General features: G+C 42.5%; 1 protein-coding gene across 2 annotated transcripts in view; it reads right to left on the bottom strand.

Annotated features, from left to right (window-relative positions):
* The window catches only part of DNAH12 (dynein axonemal heavy chain 12), a 186,091-nt gene that overhangs the window by 107,780 nt on the left and 57,584 nt on the right, over window positions 1-20,727 (bottom strand). For both annotated transcript variants that reach the window (XM_077452022.1, XM_077452023.1), the window contains exons 20-25: window positions 20,030-20,224; window positions 18,181-18,302; window positions 17,485-17,767; window positions 14,785-14,904; window positions 10,948-11,104; window positions 4,608-4,780 (exon numbers count right to left, since the gene is read on the bottom strand). In XM_077452022.1, coding sequence (XP_077308148.1) covers window positions 4,608-4,780; window positions 10,948-11,104; window positions 14,785-14,904; window positions 17,485-17,767; window positions 18,181-18,302; window positions 20,030-20,224 — 1,050 coding nt within the window. The remainder of the gene's footprint in view (window positions 1-4,607; window positions 4,781-10,947; window positions 11,105-14,784; window positions 14,905-17,484; window positions 17,768-18,180; window positions 18,303-20,029; window positions 20,225-20,727) is intronic.

Here is a 20,727-nt window from a genome sequence, read left to right as displayed (position 1 = left end):
CCTCAGGTCACTATTCATCCCACTGACACCAACAAGGGAGCACCATTCCTTCCACTGACACCAACAGTGGGGAACAACTCCTCTCGCTGACACCAACAATGGGACATTTTTCCTTCCACTGACGCCAGTGATGGGACACTTTTTCTCTCATTGACACCAGCAATGGAGCATAATTCCTCCCACTGATATAAACAATTAGGCGCTATTCCTCCTTCTACTGACTACAGGCACTAAGTAATTTTTTTTAGTCCCACTGATGCTGGGGAATTTTCTACTTCCACTGGCCACTCTGCCCCTGCCTAAGGTCTGGACAATAAACCGACCCTTTGTTTAGAAAGTTTGGAGGAGAAAGTATGCCTGGAGGGCCCATCCCCAAAGGGCATGGCCTCACGTACCTACCAAATTCTGATAGCGTACTCCTCTTTGACGGGACTGTGGCACGCTTATATGGACAAATGGGAAAGGGACCTAGGTGAGACCATACCTTTGAAGACATGGCAGCAGGTGTGGTCGCGTGCAGCTAAAAGCTCCGTATGCACCTTATATAAGGAAAACCAATATAAGGTTATGCTACATTGGTATCAAACTCCGTCACTACTTCATTCTATATACCCCTCCGCTGACTCCCGGTGCTGGCGCTGCCGTAGTGCAGTAGGAACACTGTTCCATATTTATTGGACATGTCCACAAGTCGTCCCCTATTGGGAAACAGTCCAGGCCTTATTACAAACCATTTTTAAAGTACAAATACCATGATCCTAATCACTTTATTATCTCCTCTCCAATGGGGCTTGTATTTTTGAATCCCACAAATTAATAAAGATGAGGGGTCTTTTTTATGGAACTTCACATAATGTCTTGATAAGAGCCTTTTTGATGTTTTGAACATGCTCCCTCAATCTTTTCCAAAGTTCTCTTTTTGTTCTTCCCACATACTGGGTGCGGCAAGGGCATTCTAAAAGATATACAACCCCTTCACTTCTACATGTGATGAAATCCTCTATCTCATACTCTTTATTAGTCACCGTGGAGGAGAAACATGACTTTTTCTTTTTGTTTTCTTTCGTATGTCGGCATGACATTAAGACCCCTCATCTTTATTAATTTGTGGGATTCAAAAATACAAGCCCCATTGGAGAGGAGATAATAAAGTGATTAGGATCAGTCAAGCCGAATCCCGATGGATTCATGAATTATGCACTTTAAAACCCTTTGGACATAACGTTGACTTTGATCTGAATTGCTTTATTTCTAATTATTGAGATATTTTTTTCTGATAATTTTTATATATTTTTACTGAATTTTTTAATATATTTTAATACATTTTAAAATATTTTTTATATTGGGGTTTATTTTCCCCTGTTTTTTAGATGAAATTTATATTGCATTTATTCAGCCGGAATCAACGTTGTGGTCAGCTATTTGAAAGCTAAATTGATATTGTCACATCTTTCACATTGTTATTATGGATGTATATGTTTAGCCAGCATTATGGTGTTAATGATGCAGTATAGTTTTTAACCACAAGATGGCAGTGGTAGTGAAATCTTTTACATTGAATTGTATTTTTTATAATTTTATGTTAAAAATGCTTTAATAATTAATAGACGTTTTTCATAATATGAAATGGACTAGGAATGTTTAGATTTTAGTTGCATTTGAAGATCGATTATTATTATTGATGTTTGAAGTTGCTATAGCAGCACCGCTCGCTCTATTTAAACCTCTGTGACACCTGACTCCTTGACCCTTTGAAAAAGTCACGTGTCTGTGACGCAACGCGTCAGGCAGGAGCCAGGTGTTACGATCGTCACTTCCGGCCGCAGCCGAGACCGGAAGTTCTTATGTTTACAAGCGCAATATTCGAAATTTCATGTGAGTGGATATTTTTTATTATTTAAATAAATGATACGATTTTACACATGAAAGTCCCCTTTCTTCCCTTACGATTACAGGCACTGGATCACCTTGTGAGATTACCCTGTGAGATTATCTTGTGAGGAATACTGAGAAGGAGCCATATCATCTATTTCCCCTACATGTGTATTTGACCCTGCGGGTCGACCACTGAGGTGAGAGGCTGGGAGAAACGGGGGGTGCACTGGTGGAGCACTGAAGGTGGTTTGTGGAGCACGTTTTCATCTGAGTGAATACGGCATGTTTTCATCAGCACGTTTGGATATTGAATTCATCTATTAAGCACTGGAACATCAGTTTGAACATTTTATTGGACACTTTGTTTCTTATTTTTTAGCGATTTTTACACACTATTCTGCGATTTTTTTTGCACATGATATGCGATTTGTATTTATCATATTGCTATAGGTGATTTGCACTTTTCAGTCATTATACACATTTGTGTTGTGCATGTGTATGTAAGTATAGAGCTTTGCTATTTGCACATTTATTTTGATCTTAGTTTGTTTTGTTTTTTCACATATTTTGGTATTTATTTTAAAGGTAGCGCCACACACTTTTATATGCAATTAGACCCCAAACTATTTCTCCTGCGCCTCCCTCCTACCTCATTCTCCCGATCCTCCCAAAAACTACTAGCCCAAGTGCTGACGGCTGGGCGATGCCTAATTGCTCTAAAATTGAAGAAAAGGGAAATCCCCTCACTAGTTGAATTGCATACCAGAATCAGAGACGTAAGGTGAATGGAATATCTCACAGCATCCCTAAATAACACTCTTGACAAACATAACAAGGTATGGGACCTTTGGGACCTTTGATGAAGGCCCCCACCCTTTGAGTGAAGGGGCTGCGGGGGCGTGGGGTCGGACGGGCGTCCTTTACTTCCCTCCTCTTTCTGATTCTTTATCTAATCTGTACCTTTTTCTTCCGTCCTAGGGTTGTTCACACGATTCTACGTGTCTTTATCCTCCTTTCCTATTTTCCCTCTTTCTCCTCAATCTCCTTTATCAGAGTCACATGAAGGTTTACTAAATTGATCAGTGGAAGAATGCAGGAATCGAATTCCCCCTGTAAATGTACATCGGTAGTGGTGTAATGCTTGAGTTGATGTAATGTTGTATTTTATGTTTCTGTTATACTATTAGTGGACCCAGAGAGCGGGGATTTTATGCCCACACCACTGAATAGAAGTATTGGCGGCTTGTTTGGTATATGCCACCCGCCATACGGAGTAATGTAGCTTGTGACTGCTTGTGACTGCCTATCTTCATTAACTGTACTTTCTTCTGTATCTTTGTTAAAATTGAAAATTCAATAAAATGTCAGTTTTCAAAAAGAAAGTTTGGAGACCCCTGGCCTAGTCAAAAGAGTCACTGGTTTCCTAAATGCGTGAGATGCTTTAACAAGCCAATTTCCTTGCTACAGTTCCTAATTCAATTTCTCAGTACATTTTCTTTACTTGCCTGACAGACGCTTCCCCCCCCCCCCCCCACTGCGGCTTTCATCTGCTTTATTGAAATCTATACAGGGAGATTGGTGCTTGTAACTCTCCCCAACGCTGCACTGATCACCCCCGACTGTCCCCTGTGTCCTCCTCCATGCTCCTCCGGTCCCTCACTCTGTGCCCCTCCAGTTCTCTGTGCCCTTCTGTGTCCTCCGTGCCCCTCCATGTCCTCCCCAGCCCTCCAGTCCCCTTCCATACTCCTGTCACCCTCCGTGCTCGTTTGTGCACCTCCAGTCCCCCTCCATGCTCCTCTGTGCCCCTCCAGTCCCCCTCCGTGGCCCTCCGCCCCCCCCCCCCCCGGTCCTGGATCTGTTAGGATGGAGAGTGGAGAAAGGAGCCAGTAAATCTGTCATTTACCGGCTCCTTCCTTTTCTGAATGGACAGAGTCAGTGATTACTGTGTTTACAATGTCCCAGTTTATGAATGGACAGGAGCCTCTGTCTCCTGTCCACTCATTTTCAGTGCCGCTGAGGCTGCTGAGAAAAGGACTAGGGAATCTGTGTCCTCAGTCCCTTTCCCTGCCTCAAAAGGGAGATGTCAGACCTCTGATATCTCACCAAAGCCCCCCAACAGGGCTGATTAAAAAAAAATATATATATATATATATATATATATATATATATATATATATATATATATATTTTTTTTTTTTTTTTTTTTTTTTTATCGATATTTAAAATGTAAAATTGTAAAAAAATAAACACAGACCCCTCCCCCCAAAAAAAGCATAAAAAGCACATATATATATATATATATATATATATATATATATATATATAGTAAAAAAAAAAAACTACTCACACAGTCCACTGTCACAAAGAAATAAAAAAAAAAAAATAGCGGTAATCAGTATCAGCGAGTACTTGAAAAAAAGTATCGCTACTCGTACTCGGTCTTACTGGTGCAACCCTAGTTTACAGGCTTTCCTTATCTACTTTGCCGTTAAAAGCTTGGTGATTACAAGGTTTAAAAGCTCAAGCTTAATATTACACTGAGAACTGAATGATTTAAAGTAGCTGTGATGTAGGCAGCATTGGAGGCTTGAAAAGGGCAGCAGGAAAATAATAATATAGAGTGCAGCTTATCTTTAAACAGACTGGATTCCACTTGTCCACTTGCCCCAATGGTCTACATTAGTAAATAAGTAAAGCTTTATTAAAAAAATATTAAAAACTATACATCATACCAGAGTTCTGTAGCATCTGTCTGTAAGAGGCGTAATGACCAGTCGTGGTGAGTTGCCTAGGTACTCATAAGCATATTTCACATCGCAGTTAATGATTCGCACACGGGCATTCTCGTTTTCCCAGTAATAGCGCAGCTGGGCCAACCACTGAAAATCTGTTTCATGAGAAACACCTACACAGACAAATTTACAATTAATATCATACAGACTTTAAGAGCTCTGCCATACCTTTCCACTGGCTTTTGTCCACTGTGCCCAAGCAAGGGTGATGTCATCCTTCTTCTGGCAAGATCTGGGGAACGTAGAGTACTTCAATTCCTGCTGAGAAGATGCTCCCAGCACTGTGCTGCAGAGTCTTCTTGTGGAGCGCTCACCATTCCCCAGGTCATTGTCAACAAGAAGGTGACATTACACCCTGTATTGTGAAAGCTGGAAGAGAGGTAAGCATATTATGTTTGGTTTTTGCATTCTTTTAGTAAAGGAGGGAGGGGCATTCTAAAAGCAGACCTTACAGTGAGGGCTTGGGACAGGGCACAGGTCTTGATGAAGAACAGGGTGGGGTGTTGGTCGCCAGACACTCCTCTCTGGTTTAATCCCAGACTGCCACATTTTGGTGCGATTCCTGACCCAGTGATATGGGCCAGGGTTGGCATCAAACAACTAAAGCACGTGGTGGGGGGGACGAAGCTATATACGTTTGATCAACTAAAAATTAAATATAATCTACCAAACTGGTATTTATTTCGATACCTCCAGTTGAGGCATGCCTTCTGCACTCAGTTCGGTTCTGATGTTTTGGAGCTGAGTGTGTCTCCCCTGGAGAGTGTGCTATGGACGGAGGACTTGCTGAAGCCTCTATCCGTGGTCTACAAAGAGCTGTTCGTTGAAAGGCCAAATGTGATCCAAAAATACAAAGACACATGGAGTGCTTTGGTGACAGACTTTTGGGGGGAGGACTGGGACGACATGTGGGCTACCTGTTTCAGACCCTGGTAACAGCCAAAGATAGACTTATTCAATTTAAAATTCTATACAGGGTACATTATACTCCTGCAAGGCTAGCTGGAATGTATGGCACGGGTTCAGCAGGGTGCTGGCTTTGATCATATATTTTGGCAGTGCCAGCAGATTAAGGTCTTCTGGAAGGGAGTGACGGACACCATACAAACAGTCCTTTCGGTGCCAATTCCTCTCACAGTCACGGTATGTTTGCTCGGGCTGGTGGAGGAGTTGGCGCCTAGAAGGGCACAAAGGACTATGATATCCCTGTCTTTGTTCTACGCGCGTAAAGCTATCCTGTTATATTGGAAAAAACCTGAACCACCTACTGTGTCTTATTGGAAAAGCTTGATTAACAAAGCACTACCACTTTACAAGGCCACATACCAAAGTAGGGGATGCCCCAAGAAATTTGAGAAGGTGTGGCAGGGCTGGTTGGATGCCAAAGATACGTTGAATTTGATTATTGAGTGGGGAGAGGATTCCTTGATAGCCATGGGTGCAGGGGGCGGGTTGCTGCTGTGAGCTTGATGGGTCTTTCTGTTGTGCCTTCAGGGTTGGGACACATCATTACTCTTTGGGAAGCATGATTTTCGTGGGATACAGCTGATGTACATGGTATGAGATTTGGTACTGACTGGGGGGCTGCACAGGGGTTTGGGAGGGGGTTATGGGTCATGTGCTGTATATGTTGTATGTGTTGAAAAACTGTTAATAAACACAAATTTACAAAAAATAAAATAAAAGTAGACCTTGCACAATTTTGCTAGTTGTCATAAAAGATAGCAAAGAAAAGCCCTATGCTGCTGCTGTTGAGATCACCATAGCCTGTTTGTAGCTGCCAGTGGATAATCTTCCATGGTGAATGCACAATTTTTTTTCCTTCTTTCATTCCCCCGATGGCCTGCTGATCCTCTAGCATTAAGGTCAGTCTGCTCAAAACCATAATTATTTTAAATGTCTTGGGGAGTCCAGGGCTGAGATCTCTACTCTTAATTTCCCATGCTCTCCGATAGTTTTTGTACCTTTTTATTGTATAGAATGCAAAACAAGGGAAGAGAACAAGAACAGGTGGGAAACAACAAAGCCAAGGCCTATGGCAGAAGAATAGAAATAGGGGGGGGGGGGGGGGCGTGACCCAATGGGCTTCATGTACAAGTATAATGTCCGTTTCGGGTGGGCCGATTCTATGTTATTTCCTGAGCCATCTATGACCATTGGACTAAAGTCACTACTTCTGATCTGCATACTTGTTCCAGTTCAGTAGTGACTTTGAAAGACAGAGGATCAGTATGACAAGCAAGGAGTTTCAGGATTTTTGTAAGAAGATCAGCAACAGAAGCCGATGTATTCCTCCTTCGACAAGTTACTTTTAAAGCGTATCTAAACAAAAATGTTAAAAACTGAAGCTTAATAGATGTGGCGGCTGCATTCATTTTCTTTCAGTTTTTTCCCCAGGTGATCCTGCCAGAAACACGCTTCCTGTCCTTTAGTAACAAAACTCACTCACTGTGCTGTATCCATGATGGAGCAACGTTGTCATCCTAAAACAGAAAGTGTGTTAAAACTACAGAACGCCTCCCCTCTCCTCTTCTCAACAGCATAGAGGGAGTTGTTATTTAGCCCACATAGATAGCTGAGAACAATGTAACTCAGGGGCATCCAAATCAATTTCATCATGGGCCGCATCAGCATTATGGTTGCCCTCAAAGGGTTGATTGTATCTGTAAGACTAGGTATCCAGAGCACCTCACTTTCCCTTACATCGGATGTCAAGAGCCCCTCCCCCCAGTGCACCCCCCTTACTTTGTGGTGCTGCCGGGAAGAAGCTGGGGACAGGGATGTGAAGCAGAAAGTGCAGGGTCTGGAGGAGGACCAGAAGAGGGATGGAGTCTGTGGAATGCTGAGACCAGGGGAGGCGGAGATGAAGGAGTGCTACGGCTGCACATAATCTGTAGAAGGAGCTCTGTCCTCCTCTTAGCTGCTAACTGCTGAGACTGGGAAGGGGGTGAGGGGCAGAGATGAAACTCTACAGCTGCAAAAAATAAGTGCAAGATCTGGCGGAGGAGTTCTGTCCTCCCCTCTGCTGTTGATTGCTGAGACAAGGTGGGGGCAGAGACAAGGGGTTTGCCACCACTGCATGAGAGGTGCGAGGGCCACATGAAATGGGCTGGAGGGTTGGATTCGGCCTTGCGGGCTTTGTGTTTGACACATGTGATGTAACCGATACAGCAGAGAGCACAGAAAGTTATCAGCTCACAAGATTTCAGGCTCAACAGAAAAAAAATAAAAGTCAGCAGCTACACATACTATAGCTGCTGACTTTTAATATTAGGACACTTACCTGTCCTGGAATCCAGTGATGTCTGCACCCAAGTCGCCGCCATTGTCTCTAAGGGAAACCGTCAGTGAAGCCTTGCGTATTCACAGCTGGTTCCCTACTGCGCATGCGTGAAGCGTGCTGAACTTTCTGAATGGCCCGGCAGCAGGGGAAGAAGGGGGGGGGGGCCAACTTCCAAGTGATCGCGGCGCGATCTCCCGGAAGTGAGGAAATGGTACCTGTCAGAAACAGGTACCCAATCCCCCGTCTCCGCAAAAGGTCAGATAAGTGGAGCTTCCACTTTCCACTTTAAAGTCTGTTAAGGGACTAAATAACAGAAGATCAATGTTAAAGTTTAAATATACTTCTAATTCTAAATAAAATATCTGAGCATATTATGTTTTTTTTATTTTACAGATCTTATACTTCTAAATTCACAGCTCTCAACTGTCCCTGATTTCGAGGGACTGTGCCTGATTTGGAGCAATGTCCCTCTTTCCTTTTGGTCTGATCTATACAGTTGTATATAAAATGCCCTTTTTATCTTTCAAAAAGTGTTTCCCAGAGCTAAACCTTTCATCAAATTTCTAAATTGCTGCATTTGTAAATGTCTAAAGCCAATATAAAGGAATAGGAGTGGTAAAAAAAGAAGCACTTGTGGGTTTAACTAATCTTTTTTTGTATAATTCTCCTTTAATTGCTAGCCGACCAGCCAATGCAGTTGTACGGCTGCGCAAATCGCCATTATGCTACATCGGTAGCATAAGCGGCCACTAGGGGGGCACTTGCACGCCGCTGGAAGTGCGTGCGCGCACCCCCGCTCGCTTTCCGAGCCGATGCGAGTGCCCGGCGGTCTTGGTCACCGCTGGGCTCCCGCGATCACTTGGGGCACGTGGAGAACTGGGGGCACTTGTGGGTTTAACAAATCTTTTTTTTGTATAATTCTCCTTTAATCGCTAGCCGACCAGCCGCTGCAGTTGTACTGCGGCAGCATGGCTCGGCTGCGCAAATTGCCATTATGCTACATCGGTAGCATAAGCGGCCACTAGGGGGCACTTGCGCGCCGCCGGAAGTGCGTGCGCGCCCCCCCGCTCGCTTCCCAATCCGATGCGAGTGCCCGGCGGTCTCGGTCACCGCTGGGCTCCCGCGATCGCTCGGGGGCACACGGAGAACTGGGAGCTGTGTGTGTGAACTGACAGATCATCTGTTCATACAGAGTATTAACAGCGATCTGTTAGTTTACCTGCACAGTCCCATCCCACTCCCTAGGATACATATTAACCCCTTCCCTCCCCTAGTGTTAACCCCTTCACTACCAGTGACATTTTTATAGTAACCAATGCAATTTTAATCGCACTGATCGCTGTATTAATGCCAATGGTCCCAAAAATGTGTCAAAATTGTCCGACGTGTCTGCCATCAGTGATTAACTTAGCTTATAATTTTCCCTAAATATGACACCTACTGGTGTAATGAGTTTCCTCCTATAAATATTTTAACACTGTAGTAGTACATATATACGGTGCAGCCCTCAAAAATTCCACTCGCCTGCTCGCATTTTGTGAGTGGATTTTGAGGGCTGGCGAGTGTGGGCTGCCTGGAAGCGAGGGGGGCAAGCACCACTGACTGTCGGGTTGTATGGGAGTCCTTCTCGCAGCGCCCGGAGGGGAAGAGAGGAGAGCAGGTGGCAGGATCATCAGAGAACATCACTAGCAGCTTTCATTTCAATAGCAGAGTGTTACCCGCACTTGCTGTCACACACAGCCCCGCCCCCTGGTCTGGCTGTATGTGACGCCGAGCAGCGGGAACATGCTGCTACTGAAATGAATGATGAGATGTCCCTCAGCTCTGATCATTGGCAATCCTTTTGCTCTCCTCTGTTCCCCTGCATGGTGGGCACAGGTAGGCAGCATGATGGACACATGGAGGCAGCATGATGGACACATGGAGGCAGCATGATGGGCACAGGGAGGCAGCATGATGGGCACAGGGAGGCAGCATAATGGACACATGGAGGTAGCATGATGGACACAGGGATGCAGCATGATGGACACAGGGAGGCAGCATGATGGACAAAGGGAGGAAGCATGATGGACACATGGAGGCAGCATGATGGACACATGGAGGCAGCATGATGGACACATGGAGGCAGCATGATGGACACAGGGATGCAGCATGATGGACACAGGGAGGCAGCATGATGGACACAGGGAGGAAGCATGATGGACACAGGGAGGCAGCATGATGGACACATGGAGGCAACATGATGGACACATGGAGGCAGCATGATGGACACAGGGATGCAGCATGATGGACACAGGGAGGCAGCATGATGGACACAGGGAGGAAGCATGATGGACACATGGAGGCAGCATGATGGACACATGGAGGCAGCATGATGGACACAGGGAGGCAGCATGATGGACACAGGGAGGCAGCATGATGGATACAGGGAGGTAGCATGATGGATACAGGGAGGTAGCATGATAGATACAGGGAGTCAGCATGATGGACACAGGGAGTCAGCATGATGGACACATGGAGGCAGCATGATGGACAAAGGGAGGCAGCATGATGGACACATGGAGGCAGCATGATGGACACAGGGAGGCAGCATGATGGACACATGGAGGCAGCATGATGGACACATGGAGGCAGCATGATGGACACAGGGAGGCAGCATGATGGACACAGGGAGGCAGCATGATGGACACATTGAGGCAGCATGATAGACACGGGTAGGTCGTGTTGGTGGTCACAGGTGAGGCTGCATTGATGGGCCACGGACTAAATTGTTAATATTTATTTTTAGAACTTTATTCTGCATAAAACATTTAAGTGTCATTTCATGAGATAATTTATGAGGGCGTGTTTAGGGGCAGGGTAGGGGTTGGGTGGGGCAACTGGTGGCGAATAACCCTTAATACCTGGCTAGTAGCTCACAAATTTTGAGCCCTGTAATACGGTATAATAAATTGTAACAGTATCAGTCATGCCTATTTAAAATACATGCACACAGACCTGTTTCTATCATGTCCATGACCACATCCCTGGCATGGACATCTATGGTAACCAAAGCTCCCAGTGTGGTACGTGTTTGCTTGGACAGCTTGCCTCGTACAAGTTCAACAATGTCATTTAGCTGATGCTGAAGTTTATCATAGTAATTTTTTAATCCCTAGAAAAGGAAATAAAAAAAAAACACAAGGTGATACATTCTATCGCTACAACAGAATATTACAAAATTAAAAGTGTACTTCACACAAAACACAAAATGCATTTATAAAATTTGCATATAAATAGACATATTTACATTTTAGTTTTTAGATACAGTGATTGACAGTTTTGTTCCACCATAGGTTTATTCTATAGACAAGGATGTAACTGCTGATAGCATCACATGCAGATGCTATAACGAATCTGGGGCAGTGGGAGGCTCAAAACATATTTGAAAAGGAATTGCAACAAAAATATGCTCATTAAAAGATGTGTGGTCAATGCTTGTTTGGTCATACTTCTCTTGTGGGTCATAGGAACATGCTTACTTGTGCTGTTCTGTGACCCAGTACCAGTCAATAAGAGGGCTAAAACCAGCTGAAATCACAGAGCTGCTCCAGACTCCAGAAGAATCCTGACAATAATGGCTGGCTCAGCCTTTCAGCGTGCTGCTGAGACCCTGAGCTAGCCACTCCTGTACCCTCTCCAGCCCAGCTCTCCAGTGAGCTATGGAGGAGCAGAGCACTCTGCTCAGAGTGGCCTGAGAACTGAGCGATCAGTGGTCATGTGATCACTCAGTTCCTGGGCTAAAAACCAGCAGGGAACACCTGCAGCACCACAGCAATGCTACAGCCATAGTGGTGTTTGTTATTAGCCACCATTATTGGCTGCCACAATAAAAGAGCTGGCAGGAGAGGTCATCAATGAAATCTGTTTAGCATGGATGGGGGGATTGACATATTTCTGTTGATCCCTGCCCCCTGTGGGGCCTGAAGCACAGAATTCTCATAGTGTATGGCTAGCTCAATTCAGTTTGTCCGGATACACCTAGTAAGTGTTCATTTACAGGGGTCACCACTGTTTAGTCTGAAGGACCCTGATAGGGGGGCACCATAGGCTCCAAACCTCTGACCATCCCTGTTAGGGGAGTGTAAATAGAAGCAGATTACAGACTACGGGCGACTGATAGGCCTTGATTACAATATTGTGGTGAGCTCCCGTCTGTAATGGTGTCAAATGTATTTCACTGTCACCACTTATACTAAGCGGTAGGCCTCCTTTGATACTGCTAAAGCCTTTGATTTAAAGTGGTATTAAAAGCAAAAGCAAGCATTTCTTAAATTGCAGCTTACCAATTCTTAGATGTGATGGCTGCATTTGTTTTCTTTTTTTTTTAACTCTTTTTTTCTGGTTCAATCATTTTTTTTTTCTGGTTCAATAATTTTTATTCAGTTATTTCATTAAAACAAAGTAGCAAGAAAAAGCACCTAGTCCACCCATGCAGGGGTTAGGACTAGCAACACGGGTAAAGACAGACTTATATAGTATGAACAAAAGAGGAGGAACATTCTCGATAGTCAATCATAACTAACAGAAATACATGCAAACCAGGACTTGTGGAACTCCAGAACAATCTGCTTTTCTACCGGAAAGCCTTTTACACTATGCCTAGGCTAGCTTTGTGCACTTCTAAACCTTCTACTCATGTGATGGCTCTTTGGGGTTGATTTACTAAAACTAGAGTGCAAAATCAGGTGCATATCTGCATAGAAGCCAATTCGTTTTCAGATTTTAGCCTAGATGAACATTGCTGCGGGTTAGAAATTTAAGCCCAGAAATGCAGTCCAACTTTGGCGGCGATTTGACAGACATCTGTGAGGGTTTCTGCACGGATGTCTATTAAAATCGCACCCAAAGTTGCCAAAAGTAGTGCAGGAACTACGTTTGGGAATCGGCAAAGTCGGCGTCACACCGATGTGGACGGTGCTACTGCCAACAATAGCTGCTGATTTGACATTCGTTTTGATATGTCAATTTGCATGCCAAATCGGACCAATGTTTACCTAGGCTAACTGTCAGAGCCTAACTTAACAAGCTGAAGTTAGTAGCTGATTGGCTTCTATGCAGAGCTGCTCCAGATTCTCAGTGCTCCAATTTTAGTAAATCTCCCCCTGTGTGTATTGTTTTGATGTTTAGATGGACCTGGTAATTTGTATCAGCCCCTGTCACGTTTTCTCTTACTCCATATGCCAGCAGATTTCTACTTTGTATGAAACTTTAAAACCCAATCAAATGTTTTGTGATATTGTTTTCTTTTTTAGGATTTCTTTATATATACAAAATTGTGTTGCATACACTCGGTCGTTCATCAAAAGAGGCCATGTCCTTTTGTATTTTTGATGCAAAACGTAGATCGGTAATGGATTATGACAGGGCTCGACAAAACCCGGGCACCAGGTCGCATTGGCGACTAGAATTAGCGACTGGCGCCTGGGGCAGCACAGCTGGGGGTATCCTGTCTCCGTGGACCCCCCCAGCGTGATTGCGTCGGGCCGCGCCGCCGGCAGCCGGTAATTGAGCCCCCGGCTTTGAGGCCTTCTGTGATGCTATTCCCTTCTGTGATCCTATTCCTTCTGGAATCTGGCGCCCTCTTGTGGTGGTTGTTGGAATTACAACCATTAATGCCAATGGATCTCCTTCCATTTACTTAGAACACCTAAACATTACATACATATATATATATATATATATATATATATACACATACATATATATATATACACATACACATATATATATATACACATACACATATATATATATATATATATATATATATATATATATATATATATATATATATACACTTTTTTTTTATTTTTTATTCTAACACCCTAGAGAGTAAAATGGTGGTCGTTGCAATAATGTCTGTCACACCATATTTGCACAGCGTACTTACAAGCGCACTTTTTTTGGGGAAAAAATAATTTATTTAATAAAAAAAAATAAGACAACAGTAAAGTTAGCCCAATTTTTTTTTATATTGTGAAAGATAATGTTACGCCGAGTAAATTGATACCCAACACGTCATGCTTCAAAATTGCGCCCGCTCATGGAATGGCGACAAACTTTTACCCTTTAAAATCTCCATAGGCGACGTTTAAAAAATTCTACAGGTTGCACGTTTTGAGTTACAGAGAAGGTCTAGGGCTAGAATTATTGCTCTTACTCTACCGATCGCAGCGATACCTCACATGTGGTTTGAACATTGCTTTCATATATGCGTTCGCTTCTGCACGCAAACTTGGTGGGACAGGGCGCATTTAAATAAAAAATTTTTTCTTATTTTAACTTTTATTTTTATTTTTTTTCACTGTTCTTTTAAAAAAAAAAATGTGTGTCACTTTTATTCCTATTACAAGGAATGTAAAAATCCCTTGTAATAGAAAAAAGCATGACAGGTCCTCTTATATATGAGACATGGGGTCAGAGAGACCTCACATCTCATATTTACACTAAAATGCAATTTAAAAAAAAATCGTCATTTGAAAAAAATAAAACAAATAAAATGTCCCTCTAAGAGCTATGGGCAATGACTTGGAGACAGGTGGGGGGGCTGGAGGCGCTATCTTCCCCTCACTCACTTCCATGTCAGGCCAGGGACAGGTCCAGATCGCCGTCACGGACCTGGCTCCTAACTTTTTTAGCTGGCTCCTAGATTCCAAGCAAATTTGTCAACCCCTGGATTATGATCTTTGAATACCATAATCCTGCAGCTCACGTTAACAAAACAAGAATTAAAAACATAGTATTAAATAAGTTCAGAATTCTGATAATTTTGTGTTCATTGGATTTTCTTACCTGAGGGCCGCTAGCTATAGCGTCATGCACCTCACTGGTCCAGAACATCTGAGATACACATAGCACCACCTGTCCTGGCCATTCTCTCACCCAATCTTTCCTAGCAGTCTCAGGGTATGCCTGAAGAAGCAAAACAATACATACAATAAAGAGATAAAAGGGAAATCAAATATGTTAAAAATCCCCACAATTTCTTCAGCAAATTTGGCAGCTATTTCATAATGAGAAGAAATTATATTTTCATAATAATAATAATTATTGTCCAATTGCAGTTTGAACCCAATCTTTTATAAGTTTTAGCGTTTTAATTAAGTTTTCAATCAAATTTCCATTTTCTATTTATTTAAATCTACAGCTTTTATCATAACACCTAATGAGCATGCCATGACGAACCTTGTTCAGGAACTTCCTGTTACAATGACAATTCTATGGCAATGCTGTGTCTCTGTCTGACAATTTCTCTCTTGCATTGCATTGCCACTCTGTCATATGTGATCACATAGTTACATAGTTTGTAAGGTTGAATAAAGACACCAGTCCATCCTGTTCAACCTTCTATATCCCTGTTCATTGTGTCCGCTAAGTTTCTTCAATTTATCAATTTCATTTGATTTATCAATTTCAATTTATTCCACATCCCTATTGCTCTAACAGTAAAGAACCCTTATCCAATTTAAGATTAAACCGCTTCTCATCCAACTTGATTGTGTGGCTATATGTCTTTTTTAGAGATTTAAGATTCAATAGTTTCCTCCCAATGCTAAAGTCATAATTTAAAGAGGAAGTAAACCCTGATGAGTTTACTTCCTCTTTCATTCCCTGCAAAGGCAAAGCATAATGGACTACTATGCATCGCATAGTAGTCCATTATGTGTCACTTACCTGACACAGGAGCCAGCGATGTAACCGATGTCCCCTGTAGTCCGGCGCATCCATCTTCTTGGTGGGGTCTCGCAGCTCCGCTGCTGTCATTCGGCAAAGCCGCGATGACGTCACTCCCACGCATGCGCACGGGAGCCGACACGCGTGGCAGCTCCGTCGTTGAGAATGCCGCGCTCAGTGCGCCTGCGCGCCACTGTCTACGGCGCATGCGCCATAGACAGCGGTGCCTGTCTTCGGGCAAATATCTCCTAAACCGTATAGGTTTAGGAGATATTTCTTGGACCTACAGGTAAGCCTTAATCTAGGGGTTTACAACCACTTTAAAATATATTGTAATCATATCATAAACACTACTTCTCCAGGGAGAATGAGTTTCATGTTTGTAGTAATTCCTTAAACTGAGGTCATCCAGCCGCCTTATTAGCTCTGCTGCCCTTCTCTGGACCTTCTCCAGTTCCAGAACATCCTTCCTGAGAAGCGGTGACCAGAAATGGACAGCATACTGAAGAAGTGTCCAAACCAGAGTTTTTGAAAATGGTAGAATTATAGTTTTATCTCTTCAGTATCCTTTTTAATGCTTGTAAATCAGGGATCCTCAAACTACGGCCCTCCAGCTGTTGTGGAACTAAGCATCCCATGAGGCATTGTAAAACTCTGACATTCACAGACATGACTAGGCATGATGGGAATTGTAGTTTCTGAACAACTGGAGGGCCATAGTTTGAAGACTCCTGTTGTAAATTGTCTGCTAGCCTTGCTTGCTACAGATTGGCATTGCATGGTTTTGCTGAGTCCATGATCTACCGGGACCCTTAGATCCTTTTCCATCCTCGATTCCTCCAAAGGTTATCAAAGTGTATAGTCACTGGAAACTATCCTATCTGGACTATCTTGCACAGTTTACATTCTAAATTTACAATCTATAAAGTGTAGGTTGAATTCTACAGAAACCCAAAATACAACTTCATTGTTAGTGCATTTACCTTTTAAATGTGGCCCAACTCCATAAACTTCCCCCCTCCCCAGTGCAACCTGCACACTTACATTTACCAAACAGAGCTTACCCAGGGCTTGGAATTCTTTCTTTGCCCCCATGTGATATTGGTGGTGTCTAAGCAGCCAATTACCAACCACTAGTGGGAGGTGAGAGTGAATCACAAGATTCAGTTTGCCCAGAAATATTGGGTAATTACCTCCGATCCTGACAGTGAACAGATCAGAGTGAAGGGCAGGTGGGTATATACAGGAAGGGAGCCTACAAAGGCAAGGCTCAAGTTCACTTTATAATGTGCTTGCAACATCTAATACAGTAACAATTAGTTATTTAATAATCCAAATAAAGGGAAAGAGGAGCCACTCACCATAAAAGCCAATATTATTTATTGAAGCATAGCGATGCACCAACAATCAACCTGGTACAGATAGCAGTTCTAATGTGTTTCAAACATAATCATGATTTATCTATGATTAAGCGCCTTTGGGAATGAAACGCGTTAGTACTGCTATCTGCACCAAGTTGATTGTTGGTGCATCCCTATGCTGCAATAAATTGACTTTTATGGTGAATGGCTCCTCTGCCCCTTCTTTGGATAATTAAAGTGTTACAAGTTCAGTGTATTTTACCCATTATAGCACAATGCGTCTTTAATGCTTACAATGGCATAAAGAGACTTAGTGGAAGAGGTTACTGTTGGTGGGGTATGAGTACCATCAAAGAAGGTGGATGGAACTAAATTGCAACACAAACAGTTCTCAACTAGACAATTTAAAACAGATAAAAAGGCCTATACTTCATTGAGGTTTCACTGAATACCGTACCATTCTAGAGCGGGCAATAACGTCACGTATGCTTCTCAGCATTACATCCTCCACTTGGATGAGCCATTTCTCTACAGCCCCTCGTGCCTCTGAAGTGGAAATAATCTGAATAAGTTCCACCCTCTCCCCCTCAGAGCTGTACATGGCTTTAATATCCAAGTTAGGGAGGAACTCCAGTTTAGCAATCCCTTCAAAGCACTTCTTTAGATGAGGCTGAACTCGGAGAGGATCCTTCGTCTCAGAAAGAATCTCCAGCATTTCATCATTGGATAAGAAGAAAAATCTGCAGGGGAAAAAAATATACTGTATACTATTATCTAAATACCTGAGCACTTTGTTCATTATATTTAAAGCTGTACTTTGGGCATGTAATATAAACTATTTAATTACAAAACTTTTTTGAATTTTGGATAGTAGAAAAGGATTAGAAATCTTGTCTATTTCTTTTTTCTTTTTTTTGTTGAGGCAAGGAAACAAGGTCTGCAGAATAAGCTCTTTAGCATGGGTGCTCAACCTGTGTCCCTCCAGCTGTTGCATCATACCTCCTTTGGGAGTCATGCTTGTAATTGTCAGCATTGCAATGCCTCATTGAACTTGTAGTTTTGCAATTGCTGGAGTGCCACAGGTTGAGCACTCATGCTCTACAGGGACCCATCATACTATACCCAGAAAAAAACATGCATAAATTAACTTTACCTAGGGAAGAAAAGCCTCTTCTTTTCCAGATAAGCATTAAGCCCCTTCATGATTTTATCCAGGAGCGTATTACTATCTTGCAGCTTTTCTAGAAGCCCAGTAAGGGAGGTGGCACTTAAAACCTAGAACAGAAGGTGCCAATTAAATTCCAGTTAGCAAAAGCACATATATAAGGCAGCACAAGTGTGCTTGCCAAAGACATAAAGCATTCACAAGTGTTGATCTGGATCCTGTCACATAAAGTAATTAAGATCAGTTTAAATATGTTAGAATATCCCATGCAAAATAATGAAACTTAAAAACTCTGTCATGGACCAGGATATTCTGTTCTTAGACTTTGACTCGGTAGATAGGAAAAGTATACTGATAAGGATTAGGAAGAGTTTGGAATTAGGTTAGGTTAGGTTATTGTTAAGGGTTAAAAAGGGCCCACCAATTACATCCAAGCATCAGAGGGTTGCAACTGTATATGCCAATTACAGTATTAAACAGAAGAACACTGCTATCTTCAGGCTGCAGTGGTATTGCATGTTGAAGGCTTATTTTGTGAATTAAACCTCCACCCTGCAGATATATTGATCACATGACCAGGAACCAATCTCATTAGTTCTTGACTTTTATCAGGGCTGAAGCTGTGACAGCTTGGTTTTACAGGTATCAGCTTTGCACAGTGTTGGCTGCTACCTGTTGTAAGGGAGACGTAAATGAATGTATCTGCACCACAACATGTGGGGGTGGGTAGGGGTAAACACAAGGCCAGTTTCAACCACAGTTCAAATGGTAGATGCGTTTCACACACTAACAGGTGCGTTTATTCATTACCAAGTAGTTAGTAGCTAGTTAGTAGTTAGTTAAAAATGAATAAGCGCACCTGTTAGTGTGTGAAACCATTTGAACTGTTTGTAACACTTGTTTATTAAATAAGAATTTTGATGGATCTTGGTGTGCAGCCATTTCTTCAGTGTAGACCACAAGACATGGTTCCAGTAATCCATGTCCTTAGTCTGCTTGTCCTCAGCAAATTGTTTGCGGCTTTCTTGTGCATTATCTTTAGAAGCGGATTCCTTCTGGGACGACAGCCATGCAGACCAATTTGATGCAGCGTGTGGCGTATGGTCTGAGCACTGACAGGCTGACCCCCTGCCCCTTTTAGCTCTGCAGCAATGCTGGCAGCACTCATACGTCTATTTCCCAAAGACAACCTCTGGATATGACGCTGAGCACATGCACTCAATTTTTTTGGTCGACCATGGCGAGGCCTGTTCTGAGTGGAACCTGTCCTGCTAAACCACTGTATGGTCTTGGCCACCTTGCTGCAGCTCAGTTTCAGGGTCTTGGCGATCTTCTTATAGCCTAGGCCATCTTTATGTAGAGCAAAAATAATTTTTTTAGATCCTCAGAGAGTTCTTTGCCATGAGGTGCCATGTTGAACTTCCAGTGGCCAGTATGAGAGAGTGAGAGCGATAACACCAAATTTAACACACCTGCTCCCCATTCACACCTTAGACCTTGTAACACTAATGAGTCACATGACAATGGGGAGGGAAAATGGCTAATTGGGCTCAATTTAGACATTTTCACTTAGAGGTGTACTCACTTTTGTTGCCAGCAGTTTAGACATTAATGACTGTGTGTTGAGTTATTTTGAGGGGGCACCAAATTTACACTGTTATACAAGCTGTATACTCACTACTTTACATTGTAGCAAAGTGTAATTTCTTCAGTGTTGTCACATGAAAAGATATAATAAAATATTTACAAAAATTTGAGGGGTGTACTCACTTTTGTGAGATACTGTATATGTTAAAAGATACAACCAGCTCATTGCATAGCGAATACTAAACATTACCTTGGGGTCTTTTACACAATGTTTCATGATTTCTCTCCAGTTTCTGTCCACTGTCTGGAAGAGACGTCCTTCCTCAGGCATTTGCTGCATGATGTCCTCAGAGGAGAATATAGGTTCTAGATAGAGCCATTGAGCCTGCACCTTTAGCCATTCATCAATAGTTTCCTGGATTCTGATCAGGCGCTCCTCCCATTGCTGAAAGTAAGAAGAGCATGAAACAACAACGAAAAAATTGTAACATCATGATACTGGGCTTTTAGAATAAAACCATTTTTCAAAAAAGATCTGTCTAATCAACCAATCAACTTCAGTTTTTCATTTTCTAATATTGAATAACATCATAAACCAGACAAGCTGACTAGATGCTAGGGGCAGTACAGACTGCTTTGCCTTAAGACACTTTTATGACAACAGAAATATTTAGGTTTAATAATATACATCATATAGTAATTTAGGTTGTCCTTCAAAAAGTGAAATGATTATATTTAGGCGTCTCAGTGGGTTAATAAATACATCAGTGGTATAGAGGAATGAATCATAATCTACATTTTATTGTTTTTTGTAGTGTTTTTTCTCAATGTCTAAATGTCCAAGACTCCAAGGATTTAAGGATTTCGATATTTTTGTTTTAAAATAATCGTCTAAACGTATAAAAAAAGTTGGTTAACAAGGGCTAAAATACCTGTTCAAGGGTGACT

This window comes from Lithobates pipiens, unplaced genomic scaffold (assembly GCF_037356315.1).
Source record: "Lithobates pipiens isolate NorthernLeopardFrog02 unplaced genomic scaffold, aLitPip1_a1.2 Scaffold_23, whole genome shotgun sequence".
NCBI lineage: Eukaryota > Metazoa > Chordata > Amphibia > Anura > Ranidae > Lithobates > Lithobates pipiens.
The sequence above is the reverse complement of the archived record's forward strand: the minus strand, read 5'-3'. Positions and strand labels throughout refer to the sequence as shown.